Source organism: Macaca nemestrina, chromosome 1 (genome assembly GCF_043159975.1).
Source record: "Macaca nemestrina isolate mMacNem1 chromosome 1, mMacNem.hap1, whole genome shotgun sequence".
Lineage (NCBI taxonomy): Eukaryota > Metazoa > Chordata > Mammalia > Primates > Cercopithecidae > Macaca > Macaca nemestrina.
In genome coordinates this window covers 84,138,273-84,158,179 of record NC_092125.1, presented here as the reverse complement: position 1 = coordinate 84,158,179, position 19,907 = coordinate 84,138,273, and the positions used below count along the sequence as shown (strand labels likewise).

At 49.1% G+C, this 19,907-nt stretch overlaps 1 protein-coding gene across 6 annotated transcripts; it reads left to right on the top strand.

Annotated features, from left to right (window-relative positions):
* The first annotated feature begins 11,607 nt into the window (after positions 1-11,607).
* Positions 11,608-16,035, top strand: LOC105478534 (pyrroline-5-carboxylate reductase 2). 6 transcript variants are annotated; one of them, XM_024791938.2, is made up of 8 exons: positions 11,814-11,873; positions 12,146-12,216; positions 12,381-12,457; positions 13,559-13,738; positions 13,863-14,084; positions 14,298-14,390; positions 14,571-14,734; positions 15,321-16,035. In XM_024791938.2, the coding sequence occupies exons 4-8, from the start codon at positions 13,562-13,564 to the stop codon at positions 15,484-15,486; spliced, it is 822 nt and encodes a 273-aa protein (XP_024647706.2). In that variant the 5' UTR covers positions 11,814-11,873; positions 12,146-12,216; positions 12,381-12,457; positions 13,559-13,561; the 3' UTR covers positions 15,487-16,035. The 6 variants fall into 6 exon arrangements, with proteins under 6 accessions (XP_011734244.2, XP_011734262.2, XP_070937543.1 ...); XM_011735932.2 differs by lacking the exon at positions 11,814-11,873 and adding an exon at positions 11,880-12,006; XM_011735942.2 differs by lacking the exon at positions 12,381-12,457 and having other exon boundaries at positions 11,608-11,873.
* Positions 16,036-19,907: the final 3,872 nt, after the last annotated feature.

Below are 19,907 nucleotides of genomic sequence, written 5' to 3'. Positions count from 1 at the left end.
GCTGGAGTGCAGTGGCATAATCTTGGCTCACTGTAACCTCCTCCTCCTGGGTCAAGCAATTCTCCTGCCTCAGGCTCCCAAGTAGCTGGGACTATAGGCGTGTGCCACCATGGCTGGCTAATTTTTTGGGTTTTGTTGTTGTTGTTGTTTTTGAGATGAGTCTCGCACTGTCAGCTGGGCTGGAGTGCAGTGGTGTGATCTCAGCTCACTGCAACCTCCGCCTCCCAGGTTCAAGCGATTCTCCTGCCTCAGCCTCCCAAGTAGCTGGGATTATAGGCGCCCACCACTATGCCTGGCTAATTTTTTTGTATTTTTAGTAGAGACGGGGTTTCACCATGTTGGCCAGGCTGGTCTCGAACTCCTGACCTCATTATTTGCCTGCCTTGTCTTCCCAAAGTGCTGGGATTACAGGCATGAGCCACTGCGCCCAGCCCTTGGCATTTTTTTTAGTAGAGACAGGTTTTCACCATGTTGGCCAGGCAGGTTTCAAACTCCTGACTTCAGGTGATCCGCCCACCTTGGCCTCCCAAAGTGCTGGGATTACAGGCATAAGCCACTGTGCCCAGCCTAATTTTTGCATTTTTTAGTACAGACGGGGTTTTGCTATGTTGGCCAGGCTGGTCTCGAACTCCTGACCGCAAGTGATCTGCCCCCCTCAGGTTCCCAAAGTGCTGGGATTACAGGCTGAGCCACCGTGCCCAGCCTGCCTCCTCTTTAGAAAGCACTGTAACTCCTACAATAGTGGTGATGGGCAATGGGGGTTGACAATAGTGTGGTAAGCGAGCTAACATTTCTTGAGCATTCACTATGAAACAGGGAACTAGGCATTGTCACATGTCAATTCTTGCAGCTATCCCATGAGGTGGGTATTATTCATCCTGTTTTTTAGATGAAGAAACAGCCTGAGGTAACGTGAGTGTGTTGAATCTCTATCCCACAGAATGGGTTATAAACTCCTTCCCATGCCAGTCCCCAATAAGCTGCTCTGCTGATGACACAAGCATTAGATTAAAATGTTATCTGGGAGCTGTCTTATGCAATTCCCCGCCATTTAGCTTTCCCATTCAGCTGGGTTTCCTTATGCTTGTCTATGGAGAAAGTTACACAGTCATGTACCGTAAAATGATGGTTCGGTCAATGACAGACCATATACACAATGGTGGTCCCATAAGATTATAATGGAGCTGAAAAATCCCTATGGTCTAGTGACATCATAGTCATTATGATGTTCTAGCACAACTCATTACTCATGTGTTTCTGGTGATGCTGATATAAACACACTTACTGTGCTGTCAGTTGTATAAAAACACAGCACATGCTAGGCTGGGCATGGTGGCTTACGCCTATAATCCTAACACTTTGGGAGGCTGAGGAAGGTGGATCCAGGAGTTCAAGACCAGCCTGACCAATATGGTCAAACCCCATCTCTACTAAAAAAACAAAAATTAGTCAGGCGTGGTGGCGGGTGCCTGTAGTCCCAGCTACTCAGGAGGATGAGACAGGAGAAGAATCATTTGAACCCAGGAGGCAGAGGTTGCAGTAAGCTGATATTACACCACTGCACTCCAGCCTGGGTGACAGAGTGAGACTCCATCTCAAAAAATAAAATAAAGTAAAATAAAGCACAGCACATGCAATTATACATAGTATATAATACTTGATTAGTGACTGTTACTGTTATGTATTTACTATACTTTCTATTATTTTAGAGTACTCTTTCTACTTATTTAAAAAAAAAGGTTAACCGTAAAACAGGCTCAGGCGGGTCCTTCAGGAGGAATCCAGAAGAAGGCATTGTTATCGTAGGGGATGACAGCTCCATGTGTGTTAATACCCCCGAAGACCTTACATTGGGACAAAATGTGGAGGTGGAAGACAGTGATATTGATGATCCCGACACCATGTAGGCCTAGGCTACTGTGTGTTTGTGTTTTTATTTTTTAACAAAAAAGCTTAAAAATTAGAAAAAAAATTAAATTTTTTAATAGAAAAAGCTTATAGAATAAGGATAAAAGGATAAAAGCTTATAGAATAAGGAAAAAAAAAAAGGACAAAAATAAGGATAAAAAGAGCGCAGTGGCTCAGGCCTGTAACCCTAGCACTTTGGGAGGCCACGGCGGCAGATTGGCTGAACTCAGGAGTTTAAGGCCAGCCAGGGCAACATGGTGAAACCCTATCTCTACTAAAATACAAAAATTACCTGGGTATGGTGGCACATGCCTGTAGTCCCAGCTACTCGGGAGGCTGAGAAAGGAGAATCACTTGGACCCAAGAGGCAGAAGTTGCAGTGAGCCGAGATCACACCACTGGACTCCAGCCTAGGTGACAGAGCAGGACTCTGTTCCCCTCCAAAAAATAAAATAATAAGGATAAAAAGAAAAATATTTGTATACATCTGTACAATATGTTTGTGTTTTTTTTTGTGTGTTTTTTGTTTTTTTGAGACGGAGTCTCGCTCTGCCGCCCAGGCTGGAGTACAGTGGCCTGATCTCAGCTCACTGCAAGCTTCCGCCTCCTGAGTTTACGCCCTTCTCCTGCCTCAGCCTCCCGAGTAGCTGGGACTACAGGCGCCCGCCACCTCGCCCGGCTAGTTTTTTGTGTTTTTAGTAGAGACGGGGTTTCACCGTGTTAGCCAGGATAGTCTCGATCTCCTGACCTCGTGATCCGCCCGTCTCGGCCTCCCAAAGTGCTGGGATTACAGGCTTGAGCCACCGCGCCCGGCCTTGTGTTTTAATTGTTATTACAAAAGAGTCGACTAGGCGTGGTGGCTTACACCTGTAATCCCAGCACTTTGGGAGGCTGAGGTGGGCGGATCACCTGAGGTCGGGAGTTCAAGACTAGCCTGAGGAATATGGTGAAACCCCTTCTCTACTAAAAATACAAAATTAGCCGAGCATGGTGGTGCAAGCCTGTAATCCCAGCTACTCGGGAGGCTGAGGCAGGAGAATTGCTTGAACCCGGGAGGCGGAGGTTGCAGTGAGCTGAGATCGCGCCATTGCACTCCAGCCTGGTGACAGAGTGAGACTCCGTCTCAAAAAAAAAAGAGTCAAAAAGTTTCTTTTTAATTTAGCATTTATAAAAAAGTTACAGTAAGCAAAGGTCAATTATTAAAGAAAGAAAAATTTAGTTTTACAAATTTAGTGTAGGCTAAGTATACAGTGTTGATAAAGTCTACAGCAGTGTACAGTAATGTCCTAGGCCTTCATATTCACTCATTACTCACTCACTGACTCACCCGAAGCAACCTCCAGTCCTCCAAGCTCCATTCATGGCAAGTGCCCTATAGATGTTGTGCCATTTTAAAATATTTTACACTATGTTTCTACTGTACCTTCTCTATGTTTAGGTATGTTTAGATACACAAATACTTACCATTGTGTTACGACTGCCTACAGTATTCAGTACAGTAATATGCTGTACAGGTTTGTAGCCTAGGAGCAATAGGCTACACCACACAGTCTAGGTGTGTAGTAAGCTCCACCGTGTAGGTTTATGTGAGTGCACTCCACCATGTTTCCACAGCAACGAAATCGCCTAAAAGTGCATTTCTTAGAACATATCCCCATTGTTAAGTGAGGCATGCCTGTACTTCAGGATAAAGGACTATTTCTAACCTACAAGCTAATTAATAGTAACTAAATAATACGAGAAAAATAGGCTGGGCGTAGTGGTGGCTCATGTCTATAATTCCAGCACTTTGGGAGTCCGAGGTGGGTGGATGGCTCTAGGCCAGGAGTCCAAGACCAGTCTGGCTAACATGGTGAAACCCAGTCTCTATTAAAAATACAAAAATTAGCTGGGCGTGGTGGCACACACCTGTGATCCTACTCAGGAGGCTGAGGTAGGGAATCACTTGAATCTGGGAGGTGGAGGTGGCAGTAAGCCAAGATTGCACCACTGCACTCCAGCCTAGGTGACAGAGCAAGACTCTTGTCTCACCAAAAAAAAAAAAAAAAAAAAAAAAAAAAAAAAAATTAAATTAAAATTAAATAATAACAAAGAAAAATAGAGCTAAAAAATGTCTAAAGACAGCCAAGATTTGAGATTTGGCAAGAATATTGTTGAAGATAGTGGGGGAGGATTTGGCTCTAACTTATAAATGGCCAGATCACTTCCATAAGACATCAGAATGAAGCCTTTCCATTTGGGGTACTGTAAATACCAGGGCATATGGTTGCTTTGCGTACTAGAAGGATATCAATACCCACCTGAAGAACTCTACCAGCTACACAGTGATATATCTGTCGCTCTAAAAGATCTGTGGATTTCCAGGCAGTCACATGCAATCAGTGGCAAAGATGGGCCTGCTCACACCAGGCTGAGTGTGAGCTAAAATTTAAAAAAAAAAAAAAAAATGCAGGAGATTGACTTCATTTCAAAATGTAAGGTGTACTCATTAGGGCAGGAAGACAGTGTGGTAGACAGAACGCTCTCCCCAAAGACACCGAGGCCCTAATCCTTGCAACCTGTGACTATGTTATGTTACATAGCAAAAAAGACTCTGCAGATGTAATTAAGGTTACAAACCTTAAAATAGGGAGATTATCTTGGATTATCCGAGTGTGCCCAATCTAATCACATGAGCCTTTCAAGGCAGAGAACTTTCTCTGGCTGGAGGCAGGAAAGATGAGGTAGAAGGGGGATGTCAAAGAGATCTGAAGCAGGAGAAGGACTTGCCCTGCCATAGCTGGTTTGAAGATGAGGGAGGCCATGAGCTAGGGAAAGTGAGTGGCCTCTAAAAGGTGGACTGACTCCCAGCTGATAGCCAGCAAGGAAAGGGGACCTCAGTTCTGCACCCACACGGAAGTGAATTCTGCCAATACTTGAATGAGTCTGAAGGTGGATCCTCCCCCAGAGCCTCCAGATAAGAGCCCAGATCATCAGGTGACGTGGGGATTTGTCTTTGTGAGACCTGGAGCAGAGAAACCAGCTGAGGCTACTCAGACTGTTTTTTTGTTTTGTTTTGCTTTGTTTTGTTTTATTTTAAAGACAGGGTCTCACTGTCACCCAGACTGGAATACAGTGGCACAATCATAGCTCACTGCAGCCTCGATCTCCCAGGCTCAAGTGATCCTCCCCTCTCACCCTCCCCAAGTAGCTGGGACTACAGACTCACACCACCATACTGGCTAATTTTTAAAATTTTTGTAAAGACAGGGGTCTCCCTATGTTGCCCAGGATAGCCTCAAACTCCTGGGCTCAAGTGGTCCTCCCACCTTGGCCTCCCAAAGTGCTGGGATTGTAGGCGTGAAGCCACTGTACCTGGCTCCTAGTCAGACTTCAAATCTACAAAATGTGAGATAAAGTTTTTTCATTTTAAGCAGCTAAATTTGTGATGAATTAATACAGCAGCAATAGAAAATTAATATAGATAATGGAATAAGTAAGCCAAACATCTAATGGGATAAGTAAGCCAAATCCCATTAGAAGTGGGATGTAATTACAATTTTTTTCACTTAAAAGGTGAAATAAAGGGCCAGGTGCAGTGGCTCAAGCCTGTAATGCCAGCACTTTGGGAGGCCAAGGCAGGCAGATTGCTTGAGCCTGGGAGTTCAAAACCAACTCATACAACATAGTGAGACCATCCCCATCGTCCATGCTTTAAAAGATACAAAAAATTAGCCAGGAGTAGTAGTTGTAGTCCCAGCTACTTGGCAGGCTGAGGCGGGAGGAGTGTTTGAGCCTGGGAGGTTGAGGCTGCAGCGAGCTGTGATGGTGCCACTACACTTTAGCCTGGGTGACAGAGCAAGAACTTGTCTCAAAAAAGAAAGAAAGAAAGAACATTAAAGATAATTTTTAATGTATTGAAAACCACCCATAATCCCACCATCCTAAAACAAAATGGTTTTTGCATATCACATGTTTCCATGCAGCATGAGTAAATACTTATTTTTAAAGATCAAGGTTTTGGCTGGGCACCATAGTTCACGCCTATAATCCCAGCACTTTGGGAGGCTGAGGCAGGTGGATCACGAGGTCAGGAGATCGAGACCATCCTGGCCAACATGGTGAAACCCCATCTCTACTAGAAAAAAAAAAAAAAAATACAAAAAATTAGCTGGGCGTGGTGGTGGGTGCCTGTAGTCCCAGCTACTTGGGAGGTTGAGGCAGGACAATGGTGTGAACCTGGGAGGCAGAGCTTGCAGTGAGCCACGATCATGCCACTGCCCTCCAGCCTGGGTGACAGGGCGAGACTCATCTCAAAAAAAAAAAAAAAAAATTAAGGTTTTGGCCAGGCATGGTGGCTCACCTTGTAATCCCAGCACTTTGGGAGGCCAAGACAGGTGGATCACCTGAGGTCAGGAATTTGAGACCAGGCTGGCCAACATGGTGAAACCCCGTTTCTACTAAAAATACAAAAATTAACTGGGTGTGGCGGTGCATACCTGTAGTCCCAGCTCTTCAGGAGGCTGGGGCAGGAGAATTACTTGAACCTGGGAGGTGGAGGTTGTAGTGTGCCAAGACTGCACCACTGTACTCCAGCCTGGGTGACAAAGCTAGACTCCATCTCAAAAAAAAAAAAGGGGGGGTTCTTTCTTTTCTTTTTCTTTTCTTTTTTTTTTTTTTGAGACAGGGTCTCACCCTGTTGATCAGGCTAGAGTGCAGTGGCAGGATCTTAGCTCACTGTAACCTCCACCTCCCAGGTTCAACTGATCCTCCACCTCAGCTTCCTGAGTAGCTGGGACTACAGGCACGTACCACCACACCTGGCTAATTTTTTATTTTTATTATTTATTTATTTATGTGTTTGTTTTGGTAGAGACAGGGTTTTGCCATGTTGCCCAGGATGGTCTCGAACTCCTGAGCTCAAGCAATCCGCCTGCCTCAGCCTTCCAAAGTATTGGAATTACAGGCATGAGCCACTGCGCCCGGCCAAAATCAAGTTTTAATGTGCCTACTGCATAGGAGAAAGAAGCGAAGAGAGTTACACTCCAAAAGGGTCACATTGGTTCTAAATCTGTGTGGTAGGATTGAAAACAACGTTTTTCCATTTGTTCTCTCTCTCTCTTTTTTTTTTTTTTTTTTTTTTGCAGAGTGTCACTCTGTCGCCCAGGCTGAAGTGCAGTGGCACAATCTCGGCTCACTGTAACCTCTGCTTCCTGGGTTCAAGCGATTCTTGTGCATCAGCCACCAGAATTACTGGCAGTACAAGCATAGGCCATGATGCCCGGCTAATTTTTGTATTTTTAGTAGAGACACGGTTTTGCCACGTTGGCTAGGCTTGTTTGGAACTCCTGTTTTCAAATGATCACCTGTCTTGTTCTCCCAAAGTGCTGGGATTACAGGCATGAGCCACTGTACCCAGCCTTCCATTTGATCTCATTTCTATTTTTTCTAAAATAAACACATATCATTTATGCAATAACAAAAAGAATGCAAAAATGCACTCAAAAATGTGCCTCTTTGGAGAGGCTCCTAGGACACGGAGGATTGAGGGCCAAGGCACTCGCCATCTGTTTATCTGGGAGCAGCACAGGCTTTTCTCTCATTTCCTAGGTCATCTCAGTTTTTAGGAGAGACTGGCCTGCTGTTTAGAGATAGGAGAGACTGGCCTGCTGTTTAGAGGGAGGCCCTGAGGCCCTGATAGTGAAGAAGCAGAAGAAGTAGACAGAAGTGAAGCAGCATCCATTTTGTCTGAGACAGCTGGAGGGGGCCATCAGGCAGGACAGAGGGGAGTGAAGAGGGAGGAAGGGCACCAACAGCTGAACATGACTGGTGGATGAGAGGATGGGAGTAGAGGGGTGAAGGTGGGCAGTCCTGGCAGCCTTGTGGATATGTCTGTTCAGAGACAGCAAAAGAGTAGTGGGTGCCCAAGGAGACAAGTGCCAGCAGAGACTGAGTATGTCCCATGGCAGGATGGCAGTGCAAGGCTAGGGGTGTCCTTTAGGGTGGCTGGGTGGGAATGAAGGGCTTCCCCTCTCCTCTCCTCAACTTCGGTTCAGAGGAACTCCACAGGTATCAGATGTGATTGCCTTGGAAACCAAGGCAGAGGCCACAGCACCGAGGAAATGGGTCTTTAGAGTCAGCAAGGTCATTAAAAGAGAATAAAATGGGCTTATCTACATATGAAATAGGTAACAGACTGGCTGCAGTGGCTCATGCCTGTAATCCTAACACTGGGAGGCGGAGGAGGGAGGATTGCTTGAGGTCAAGAGTTCAAGATCAACCTAGACTGACATAGTGAGACCTCATCTCTATTATATTTTTTTATATATATATATATTTGTTTTTTTCTGTTTTCTTACTTTGTTTTTATTTTTTGTCATTGTTTTCTCTTTTGTTCTTTTTTATTTCCATTTTATTTTTTTTAAAAATAAAATATAATAGATAAACTTTGTATATATAAACTTTAAACTCTGGAGATGAAAAAATAATAGATCAAAACTACCACAGGAAAGAACAATTTGTGGTCAGTGACTCACTTGCTGCCCTAAGTCCAAACTGAGGGGAGCAAGTGCCTTTGCTACTCTGTCTCTTATGTGGCCAGTCCTGGCTGGGGATCAAGCCAACACTGGGGGTCACCAACATGGCCTCTTTTTTTTTTTTTTAGACAAGAGTCTCACACTGTCACTCAGGTTGGAGTGCAATGGCATGACCTTGGCTCACTGCAATCTCCACCTCCCGGGTTCAAGCAATTCTCCTGCCTCAGCCTCCTGAGTAGCTGAGATGACAGGTGCCCGCCACCATGCCCGGCTGTATTTTTAGTAGAGATAGGGTTTCACCATGTTGGCCAGGCTGGTCTCAAACTCCTGACCTCAGGTGATCCATTCGCCTCAGCCTCCCAAAGTGCTGGGATTACAGGCATAAGCCACCGCACCTGGCCATCCTTTCTTAGGCTTTTGCAGTTCTCCTATTTCACCCTGGCTCCTGGAAGTGGAAGCAAGAGATATCAAGGCAAGGCAACCAGGGATGGGTTTTTGTGAGGGGTCGGAAAGGAGTGAGACACAAGTGTCCCTCACACCCCACTCCAAAGCATGCATTCAGCTTCAGCACAACCTCCTGGATTGGAGGTCAGATCCAGAGCTCCCCACAGCCAGGAAAAGCAAAGGGCCCTGCAGTGCCCTGGTGGACTATGGGGAGGGTGAGTATCCTGCAGAGGAGCAGGCAGCATTAGGAAGCTGTGAAGGAGGGTAGACCCCAAACTTCCTCACTACCTGACAAAGACTCCTCTACAACAAAAGGGAGGCCAAATGCAGGCAAACAGAAATGAGACAAGGAGAACAGAAGTGCTGGCAGCACAGTGTTCTAGCTCCATTCCTGAGGTCCTGCACTCTGTAGGTGCCCCTTCTGGTCTGTGAGCGCCCCTGTGCCTCTCCCAAGCACTGTACAGAAGTCCCCCTTTTCCTTCAGCCAGTTTAAACTGCTGGGTTTCTGGTTTCAGAGCTTTATGCTGGTAACCATTAGGCTATGTCGCAACATGGCAGCTATGAGAGCTTTTTTTTTTTTTTTTTTTTTTGAGACGGAGTCTTGCTCTGTCACCCAGGCTGGAGTGCAGTGGCCGGATCTCAGCTCACTGCAAGCTCCTCCTCTCGGGTTCACGCCATTCTCCTGCCTCAGCCTCCCGAGTAGCTGGGACTACAGGCGCCCGCCACTTCGCCCGGCTAGTTTTTTGTATTTTTTAGTAGAGACGGGGTTTCACCGTGTTAGCCAGGATGGTCTCGATCTCCTGACCTCATGATCCGCCCGTCTCGGCCTCCCAAAGTGCTGGGATTACAGGTTTGAGCCACCGCGCCCGGCCTATGAGAGCTCTTAAAGCCCCAAACCACTGGACCTTACAAATCTCACTTCTGGGAGTCACATTAAGAAAATAATGAGTCAGGCAAAGATTTTATCACAATAGTATGAACAAAACTTTAAAAAATTGAAGGCCGGGAGCGGTGGCTCATGTCTGTAATCCCAGCACTCTGGGAGGCCGAGGTGGGTGGATCACGAGGTCAGGAGTTCGAGACCAGCCTGGCCAACATGGTGAAACCCCATCTCTACTAAAAATACAAACTTTGGCCGGGTGTGGTGGCGCATGCCTGTAATCCCAGGTACTCGGGAGCTGAGACAGGAGAATCCCTTGAATCCGGGAGGTGGAAGTTGCAGTGAGCTGAGATGGTGCCACTTCACTCCAGCCTGGGTAACAGAGACTCCGCCTCAAAAACAAATAAATAGGCCGGGCGCAGTGGCTCACACCTGTAATCCCAGCACTTTGGGAGGCCGAGGCGGTCGGATCACCTCAGGTCGGGAGTTCAAGATCAGCCTGACCAACATGGAGAAACCCTGTCTCTACTAAAAATACAAAAAATTAGCCGGGCGTGGTGTCACATGCCTGTAATCCCAGCTACTCGGGAGGCTGAGGCAGGAGAATCGCTTGAACCCGGGAGGTGGAGGTTTCGGAGAGCTGAGATCGTGCTATTGCATTCCAGCCTGGGCAACAAGAGCGAAATTCCGTCTCAATAAATAAATAAAACAGAAATAGAGCATTATTTTCCTTAATAGTTAATATTCTATTTGGTCCTCACTTTAAAAGGTGCACAAACTGAGGGCCTGGGGACTTGCTCAGGGAAGCTCACAGAAAGCAGCCCCTCGCCTGGAAGTGGGGGTGTGCATTACACGAAAAGGACTAGAAAAGCTAGTAAAGACCATGGGAACTAAGGGTCCCCAGCTCTTCTGAGTCCTCTAGGAATGCCACCTTCTTTCTCTGTATGTCATTTTTCCCTGCGGCCTCTTATATTTACTACTGATGGAAAAGGAAACATCACATTGGTGGAGCTTTTTAAAGCAAGAGACAGGTCGGGCGCGGTGGCTCATGCCTATAATCCCAGCACTTTGGGAGGCCGAGGCGGGCGGATAACCTGATGTCAGGAGTTGAAGACCAGCCTGACCAACACGGTGAAGCCCAGTCTCTACTAAAAATACAAAAATGATCCGGTCGTGGTGGCGGGCGCCTGTAATCTCAGCTACTCGGGAGGCTGAGGCAGAAGAATCGCTTGAACCCGGGAGACGGAGGTTGCAGTGAGCCGAGACAGTGCCACTGCACTCCAGCCTGGGTAACAAGAGTGAAACTCCGTCTCAACAACAACAACAAAAAAGGCAAGTGACAGCAAGGGGCTGAGGGCGCGGGCTCGCGAAAGAGTCGAAGACTCGAACTTGTCCTTCTTGTCTCTAGTTTGGACAAATTCGCGGGAACCACTCAAGTTCAAGTGAATAAGCGGTGGCTGACCACCCTGGTGCCGCCTCTCCGCCACCCTGTCTGAACCTACGCCAGGAGGGCCTCGTTCATCCCCGCAAATCGGCAACCTGGAGAACTCCTCTGGGCCATGAGAGGCATCTGATGGCCAGCGCCAGAAATAATATTAGCCAGGCCTGTGTCGGGCCTCAGCCCTGAGCCTGAGGTGGCTTAGGGACAACGACCTCAGCCTTGAGGTGGGGGGGGGGGTCTGGCGTCCCTTGGCCTGCGGGCGCCCGAAGCTCACGCCTAGCTGCCACAGGAGCTTCCGGGACTAGAGCCCGGAGTTCCGCCCTCCAGTTGCGAGCGGAAGAGGCGGATACGCGGCCCGTGCGCGGCCGCGGATTGGCCCGCCCCGAGATCCTGGTTGCGGATTAGTAGTCCGGCGGGGCGGGGCCACATGGCCTAAGGGGCCCGGGAGATACCTGCTGGAGGAGTCCAGTGTTGCACCATCCCAGAAACTGCTGTTAGCCCGCCCTCGCTCGGCGCGCCGCCCGTTGGCCCCTGCGCTGTCCGCCCTTCCCCTAGCGTTATTTCCGGGCCCGCGCTGAGGAGGTTCCTGCGGCTGCCAGGAGGTGTGAGCCGCGGACCATGAGCGTGGGCATCATCGGAGCCGGCCAGCTGGCCTATGCTCTGGCGCGGGGCTTCACGGCCGCAGGCAAGCTCGTGGAGGCGGGAGGCGGCTTCGCGGGCAGTCCCGAGGCCCGAGTGGGGCTCCGCCCCACCGGCATGAGAGAATGAAAGGGGTGTTTGCGTCCGGTGGGGTAGATGAGACTCTGGTTGAGCAGCAAGTGCGTCTTCTGTCCTCGTAGAGGGTTGATGGGGAGAGGCAGACTGGCACTGTTAGGGCGGCTCTGGGTTTTAGAGCCAGGGAAAGCGTGATAACGGGCTGGACCGCGACCCCTAGTTAAAAAGCTCTGTCTTCTGCAGGTATCGTGTCGGCTCACAAGATAATAGCCAGCTCTCCGGAAATGAACCTGCCCACGGTGTCGGCCCTCAGGGTAGGTGGAGCGGGGCGGAGTGGGAAGCGGGTGGAGGCCCTGGAAAAGGATGACCTGAGATGAAGTGAGTCCGTCCGTCCGTCCCTGCGCCCAAGTGCTGGTCTTTGGCCGGCGGTGACCTTCACTCCAGGAACATCACAAGCTTTCCACCTTCTCTTGGGCAGCTCAGTGTGGTGGGAACACCAAGGCAGACACACTGGGGGTCAGATCCAGACACTGGAGTGGTAGAGGATCAACTGAGGTAATTATATGATGAAAGTACCTGGCACATAGTAGGTACCCAATAAACACTCATTTAAAAAGAATTTTTTTCAGACAGGGTCTTACTCTGTCGCCCAGGCTGGAGTGCAGTGGCGCGATCTCAGTTCACTGCAACCTCCGCCTCCCGAGCTGCAACCTCTGCCTCCCGAGTTCAAGCGATCCTCCCACCTCAGCCTCCCAAGTAGCTGGGATTACAGACACCTACCACGCTCGGCTAATTTTTGTATTTTTAGTAGAGAATACTGTTGGCCAGGCTGGTCTCAAACTGGCCTCAAATTATCTGCCCGCCTCGGCCTCCCAAAGTGCTGGGATTACAGGGGTGAGCACACTCAGCCATTTTTCTTAATAGGCTAGTTGTATGACCTTAAAGTACTCAGCTACTTTGAGGCTATTTCCTCATTTTACAACAGTGGCCACTTTGCTGTTATTCTGAGTTGTGAATGAGCATATTGGGAAGAATCTGGTGAGTTAGTTGTTCTGCTCTCCAAAAACATATTCCAAGTCTTCACCCAAAACCTGTGCTCTGTGGGAAAGGATGGTTGATGAGGCAGGTGACAGGCAGTGTCTGTGCCTAGGGTGGGCTGATGTCCCTAGCACTGCAGGGTCCTACTTCTCAGTTTGGAGTCATAGAGGAATGGATGACTTCCAGCCTAGCCCTGGACCGCGTGGAGACTGTGTGGTCCCCACGAACAAGCGGCCAGAGTTAGGATGGGGCCTGACTCAGCTGTTCTTCTGATGACCAGGTATTAGCATTTCCCTTTGCCCTGCCACTTTTCATCATAGGGCCTTCTTACCTAGCAGAGGAGTGCCTTAGATGCCAGAAGATTGGCAGGGAAGAAGGGCAGCCACTTCGTGGTTACCATGGAGAAGCTTGTCATCCTCCAAGCCTATGCTTACTTGTCCAGTAGCAACAATAGGAAACTATATCATGTGGGATAGGGGCAGAACCCTGAGGGCATACAGCTAAGAATTCCAGACTGCATCTGGCAGAATGGGTTTGGCAGGGGTTCAGCCGCTCCCTGGGAGGCCTTGGCATAGCCAGGCTGCTCCAGCACTGTGAGCTGGGAGTTTCCTCTTGCAGAAGATGGGTGTGAACCTGACACGCAGCAACAAGGAGACAGTGAAGCACAGCGACGTCCTGTTTCTGGCCGTGAAGCCACATATCATCCCCTTCATTCTGGATGAGATTGGGGCCGATGTACAAGCCAGACACATCGTGGTCTCCTGTGCGGCTGGTGTCACCATCAGCTCTGTGGAGAAGGTGCCCATCTCAGCCCTGATGCCCCTTGTGTGAGGGGAGGGTTGACCCAGGAATGGCAGCTAATGGGTGGGTGCTGATGGGAGCTGTGCGCTGGCCACTCACTCGACTCTCTCCCTCACCCTAGAAGCTGATGGCGTTCCAGCCAGCCCCCAAAGTGATTCGCTGCATGACCAACACACCTGTGGTAGTGCGGGAAGGCGCTACAGTGTACGCCATGGGCACCCATGCTCTGGTGGAGGATGGGCAGCTCCTGGAGCAACTCATGAGCAGCGTGGGCTTCTGCACTGAGGTGGAAGAGGACCTCATCGATGCCGTCACGGGGCTCAGTGGCAGCGGGCCTGCCTATGTGAGGCCCTCATTTGCTCGCTCAGCCTTCCAGGAACCCAGGCAGCAAGTTGGGCTGGCAGGCAGGCTTGGACTGGGGGTGGCGCCCACCTCTTGGGCACAGCCGGCTGGTACAGGATGCTGACCCTTGGAGCTAGTTCCAGTCATCAGAAAGCAGACCTTAGGAAAGGTCCTTCCGTGCCTTTGGCCTGGGTCTTAGTGAGTGTCTCCACAGGCATTCATGGCTCTGGATGCATTGGCTGATGGTGGGGTGAAGATGGGTTTGCCACGGCGCCTGGCAGTCCGACTCGGGGCCCAGGCCTTGCTGGTCAGTATCTTTCCCCCGCATGTTCAGGACCAGGGTGTGGAATGGGGGTTCTTGTGCATCACTGAGCTGGGGCGGGAGTTGGTTGGGAAGCTGGGGTAGCAGTTGGGCAAGAGCAGTGGGTGTGGGGAAGCCTGTTCCAAAGTACACTAGCAGCTTTCTCCTATGTGCCCTTCCCCATAGGGAGCTGCCAAGATGCTGCTGGACTCAGAGCAGCATCCATGCCAGCTCAAGGACAATGTCTGCTCCCCTGGGGGAGCCACCATCCACGCCCTGCACTTTCTGGAGAGTGGGGGCTTCCGCTCTCTGCTCATCAATGCAGTTGAGGCCTCCTGTATCCGAACACGGTGAGTCCATCCCGCTGACCTCTGTCCCACGCCCTTCACTCCTAGTTGGTCCCTGGGCTGGGTTGAGCACCACTGGCAGAACCTGCTGTCTTGGGTCCCATTTAGCAGTGCTGGAGTCTGTGCTCTGTTAATAACCACAACTTAGTAGATTTTGTTTACCTAAGAGTTTGCAAGCCTTACTTCACTTAATTCTCACTGCATTTCAGATAGCTAGGATTAACTTTGACTTATAGATGGGAAGTTGAGACTCAGAGACAATTTTCCCAAGGTCAAACAGCTAAAAAGTGATGGAGACAGGATTCTAATTTGAGTCTATGACTCCAAACCCTGTCACTGTCCCCATATGATCACAGATACCACTTGGGGCTCTATGTCTAGCTCAGATCAAACAAGATAAATAAGACAAACCCATACTTAGTTAACTAGTACTTCTTAGAAGTACTAGTTGGGAAGTGTTTGTCTTGGGGCTCTAATTTTTGGTGGTGTCAGATCAACAAGCTTGAGGGTTGTGTGGATAGTGGAGACTCAAAGCTCTGGCCCCAGGGCTTATTGTCTTCCTTCGGTCCTTCTGGGGTTTTGTCTACAGAGAGCTACAGTCCATGGCCGACCAAGAAAAGATCTCCCCAGCTGCCCTTAAGAAGACGCTCCTAGACAGAGTGAAGCTGGAATCCCCCACAGTCTCCACACTGACCCCCTCCAGCCCAGGGAAGCTCCTTACAAGAAGCCTGGCCCTGGGTGGCAAGAAGGACTAAGGCAGCGTCTACCCCCTCTGTGATTTAGAGCCCTCAGTTGAGAGCCCCTGCCCCACCCCCTCCATTGCTCCTCCTCACCTTTGCAAGGAGAAAGCAGGCTCAGGTAGTTTTCAGGGCTTTGTGATAAAACCTCCTTAAATCTGTTCAGACCAAGCAGTGTGAGCTTCCTCTCCTGTCCCATGTTGGAAGATGCTCTGAAGGGGTGGTAGATGCTGGAAGCCAGACACAACCCTGCATACCCCACTCAATTGGCGGAAGCTGGGGCTGGGACTGGAGTCAGCCCAGCTGGGAGGAAGGGCTGGGGAGGATCTGCAGCTGAAGCCCAAGGCAGGGCTAGTTTGATGCCAAGGCAAAGTGGTGAGAGAGAAAATAGGAAAGGGGCTTTTCTCTGAATTGGTAAATGGGAAAGAAGTGAGCAACTTAAGATTGTCACCATCACAAGTGTACAGGATTAGACTGTGTTTATATTTAACTCTTGCTTCATAGGTGTACCATTTAATGCTAAGTTTAACTGCTTTAATAAAGTTTAATAAAGTTTATTTTTAAATATCTTGCTTTTGTTAGGCTTAATCTTAAATAATCATCCTGGAGAACTCGACGCCCTTGTGAGGTCCTCGCCGCTTCTCTGCACTGTCCGAGGGCTAGAAGTAGGGATGAGAGGAATAAGGGGCCAGGCCCTTGGTCTGGATCAAGGTGTTGTTCTAGAATGAGCCAAAGCTAATGACAGGGAAGAGCCAAGTGGGCTGCATGAGTTGTGGGTCAGCAGCCCAGAATAAAGGAGAAAGCCATCTGCTTCGCTGTGGGGCAGGCACTGCTGAGCATTTGATCCTCACAGCTGCCCTCTGAAGGAAGAACTGTTCTTTTCTCACCTTATAGAAGATGTTGAGGCTGGCTGGGCATGGTGGCTCATGCCCGTAATCCCAATACTTTGGGAGGCCAAGGCGGGCGTATCACGAGGTCAGATTGAGAACATCCTGGCTAACACAGTGAAACCCCGTCTGTACTAAAAATACCAAAAAAAAAAAAAAAATTAGCCGGGCGTGGTGGTGGGTGGCTGTAGTCACAGCTACTTGGGAGGCTGAGGCAGGAGAATGGCGTGAACCTGGGAGGCGGGGCTTGCAGTGAGCTGAGATCACACCACTGCACTCCAGCACGGGTGACAGAGCGAGAGTCCATCTCAAAAAAAAAAAAAGATGATGTCGAGGCCTAGAGGGATGAGCAACTTACCCCTAGTTGTACTACTGGTCAGTGGTGGGACTGTCTGTGTTCTTAGCTATCAATTCTGCAGCCTCCTAGAAGTAGCTGGGCATGCCATTCACACAGCCAGACATCCAGTGTTTCTCTAGGCAGGCCAGCGTGTGCCTGGTACTTGTTCCCGAGAGCTCCCTGCCTGTGCAGCAGGGCTGTTTGAAAAGGCGTGGGAGGCCGGGCACGGTGGCTCATGTGTGTAATCCCAGCACTTTGGGAGACCAAGGTGGGCATATCATGAGGTCAAGAGATCGAGACCATCCTGGCCCACATGGTGAAATCCCGTCTCTACTACAAATACAAAAATTAGCCAGGCATAGTGGTGTGTACCTGTAATCTCAGCTACTCGGGAGGCCGAGGCAGGAGAATTGCTTAAACCTGGGAGGTAGAGGTTGCAGTGAGCCAAGATTGTGCCACCGTACTGTACTCTATCCGGGTAAAAGAGCAAGACTCAATCTCAAAAAAAAAAAAAGAAAAGGCATGGGCATTGGCATCAGCATCAGCTCTGGGTTCAAATCTTAGATTCCCCTGCTTTCTACTCCACAGCCCTGGAGAAGTTACCGAATTTCTCTGATCTCAGGGTTTCATCCCTTATAAATATGGAGCCCATGCTTCATCAAAAGGTTGTGGTGGGTGTTAAATGAGACTGTGTGGCAGTGCTCAACAGAACATCTGGAACACCATGGCCCCTTTGTGTAAATGGTGTTCTTCCTTTACCCTCCTGCTGAGAAGAGAGGAGAGCCTTGTTCCATTCCACTGAGTCAGGGCAGCCCCCGTTCTAACTCCAAAACTGAGAGCACATGGGAAGTCCTTCTTCTGGGCCAACACAGCAAATGCAATACTAAAAACTCATTTAAAGCCCCCAGTATGTGGCAGGCACCTTGCAGACACTTCACATACAATCTCATGGCCTTAGGAGCTGGATATAATTTTTTTTTCCCCAGAAAAGTGAGGCTCAAAGAGGTTAAATACAAGTTGCCCAAAAAGATTTGAACAGACATTTCACCAAAGAAGATAAACAAATGGTGAAGAAGCACATGAAAAGATGCTCAATCTTAAAATAGTTATTAGGGAAATGCAAATCAAAGTCCAATGAGATACCACTTCACACCCACAAGTATGACTGTTCTTGGTTTAAAAAAAATAATAGCAAATGTTGGCAAGCATGTGGAGAAATTGGAACCCTTGTGCATTGCTGGTGGGGATGTATAATGATGCAGCCACTTTGGGAAACAGTCTAGCACTTCCTCAAAAGATTCAATAAGCTGGGTGTGGTGGTGCACGCCTGTAATCCCAACTACTTGGGAGGCTGAGAAGGGAGGATGGCCTGAGCCCAGGAGTTCAAATCCAGCCTGGGCAACATAGCAAGAGCCTACCTCTTAAAAAAAAGAGTTACCAAATGACTCAGCAATTTCACTCCAAGTTATACACTGAAGAGAAACACTTGCTTGTGAATGTTCATGATAGTGCTATTAAGTAGCCCCAAGGTAGACATAACCCAATTGGTCATCAGCTGGTGAATGGGTAAATGTGTTACACCCACACAATGGAATACTCAGCAGTAAAAGAGATAAGAGTAGAGACACATGAACCTGTAAGACATGTTGAGTAAAAGAAGCCTGTCACAAAAGGCCATGTATTATATGATTCCATTTATATGAAATGTCCAAAAAATGCAAATCTATAGCGACAGAAATAGAGGTTGCCAGGGACTGTGGTGGCAATGGGAAGAGCGCAGAGTTTCTGTTGGAGCCATGGCAATGATGTAAAATAAGATCACAGTGATGGTTTGCACAACTCCGTACATATGGTCATTGAATTGTACACTTAAAATGGGTGAGTTTTATGACATGTAAATCATACACAATAATGTTTTTAAAAATGAAATAAGCTGCCCAAGTTTTAATTAGCTAAGAAGTGGTGCCAGGATTCAAATCTGTATGTGATGCCAAATCCTATCCTCTCTGTGCTAGGCCTGCTGGCAAGTCATCCTAGATGACAAGAGATTGTTCCCCACATTTTCCTCTCCTCCACCCCCTGCAAGGCCACCCCTTTCCCCAGACCTAAATATACCAACATACATTTACTGATGACCTACTAAGTGCCAGGCCCTGTCTTATGTCTTGGTGCATGGGGTCACCCTGGCTAAGGTGTGTCCTCACCTGCCGAGCACTGCTGCCCTTTCCTTCTGAACTTCAGTCAGGTATGATCAGGGCCAGATGGGAATGAGGGTGGCTGAGGCCCTGGTGCTGCTTCAGGGAGAGGAGGAGAGGGCCTTTCCTTGGAGAAAATTTCCAGTCATCTCTCCCCAAGACCTCAGGCCTGTCTGGGGAGGCCAGGAAGTACCCAGGACTTCCCCCTCCCAGCTGCCCACCTTCTCACAGGGCTGATGAGCCTTGGGGCCAGAGCTGCCAGCAGTCAGTGAGGGCTGGCAACTCCCTGAGGTAGTCAAGAGAGCCCCCAATGTGTCAGGCCCCAGACAGAGGCACTAGAGCTTGCATTCTAGTCTCATCAGGTGTCCAAGCCACCAGGAAAGCATCCAGATACCCCTGCAAGAGCTGGCATTGGGGGTTAGCACAGCCTTTTCACTAAGGATTTGCTGAATGCTCCTCTCAGTGCCCTGTGAGGCCTGGGTTTGTCCTAGGCAGACCGTCTTGGCCCAGCGCGATGGCTCACGCCTGTCATCCTAGCACTTTGGGAGGCCAAGGCAGGCAGGTCGCTTGAGACCAGGAGTTTGAGACCAGCCTGGGCAACATGGTGAAACCCTGTCTCTACCAAAAAAAAAAAAAAAAGAAAAAAAAATTAGCTAGGCATTGTGGTGCATGCCTGTGGTTCCAGCTACTAGGGATAGAGGTAGGAAGATTGCTTGAGTTCTTGAGGCAGAGGTCGCAGTGAGCCGAGATGGCATCACTGCACTGCAGCCTGGCCCACACCTGTCTGAACAACAACAAAAGACTGTCCTTGTTCAGAGTTGTTCAAGGGCTAAGAACAGATGTGGACACCACAATGTGGCAAACATGGGAAGCGAGAGAAGGCAGCCTGGAGTGGACTGAGAGTAGGGGAACATGCCGTTGGGAAAGACAGCCTCAACCTTTCTGCCTGCTCTGAGAGGCCACATGAGAATGGGCCTGGAACGTTCCTCACAAAGAGCTAAAGCATTCTCAAGCCTGTGG

What these genes read in the sequence shown, in the direction of transcription:
- LOC105478534 (XM_011735932.2), top strand. Translation starts at nt 11,984, where the DNA reads ATGAGACTCTGGTTGAGCAGCAA. An exon ending in AGACTCTGGTTGAGCAGCAA is followed by an intron (nt 12,007 to 12,145) that starts GTGCGTCTTCTG and finishes TGTCTTCTGCAG; the next exon opens with GTATCGTGTCGGCTCACAAG. An exon ending in GCCTCCTGTATCCGAACACG is followed by an intron (nt 14,735 to 15,320) that starts GTGAGTCCATCC and finishes TTTTGTCTACAG; the next exon opens with AGAGCTACAGTCCATGGCCG.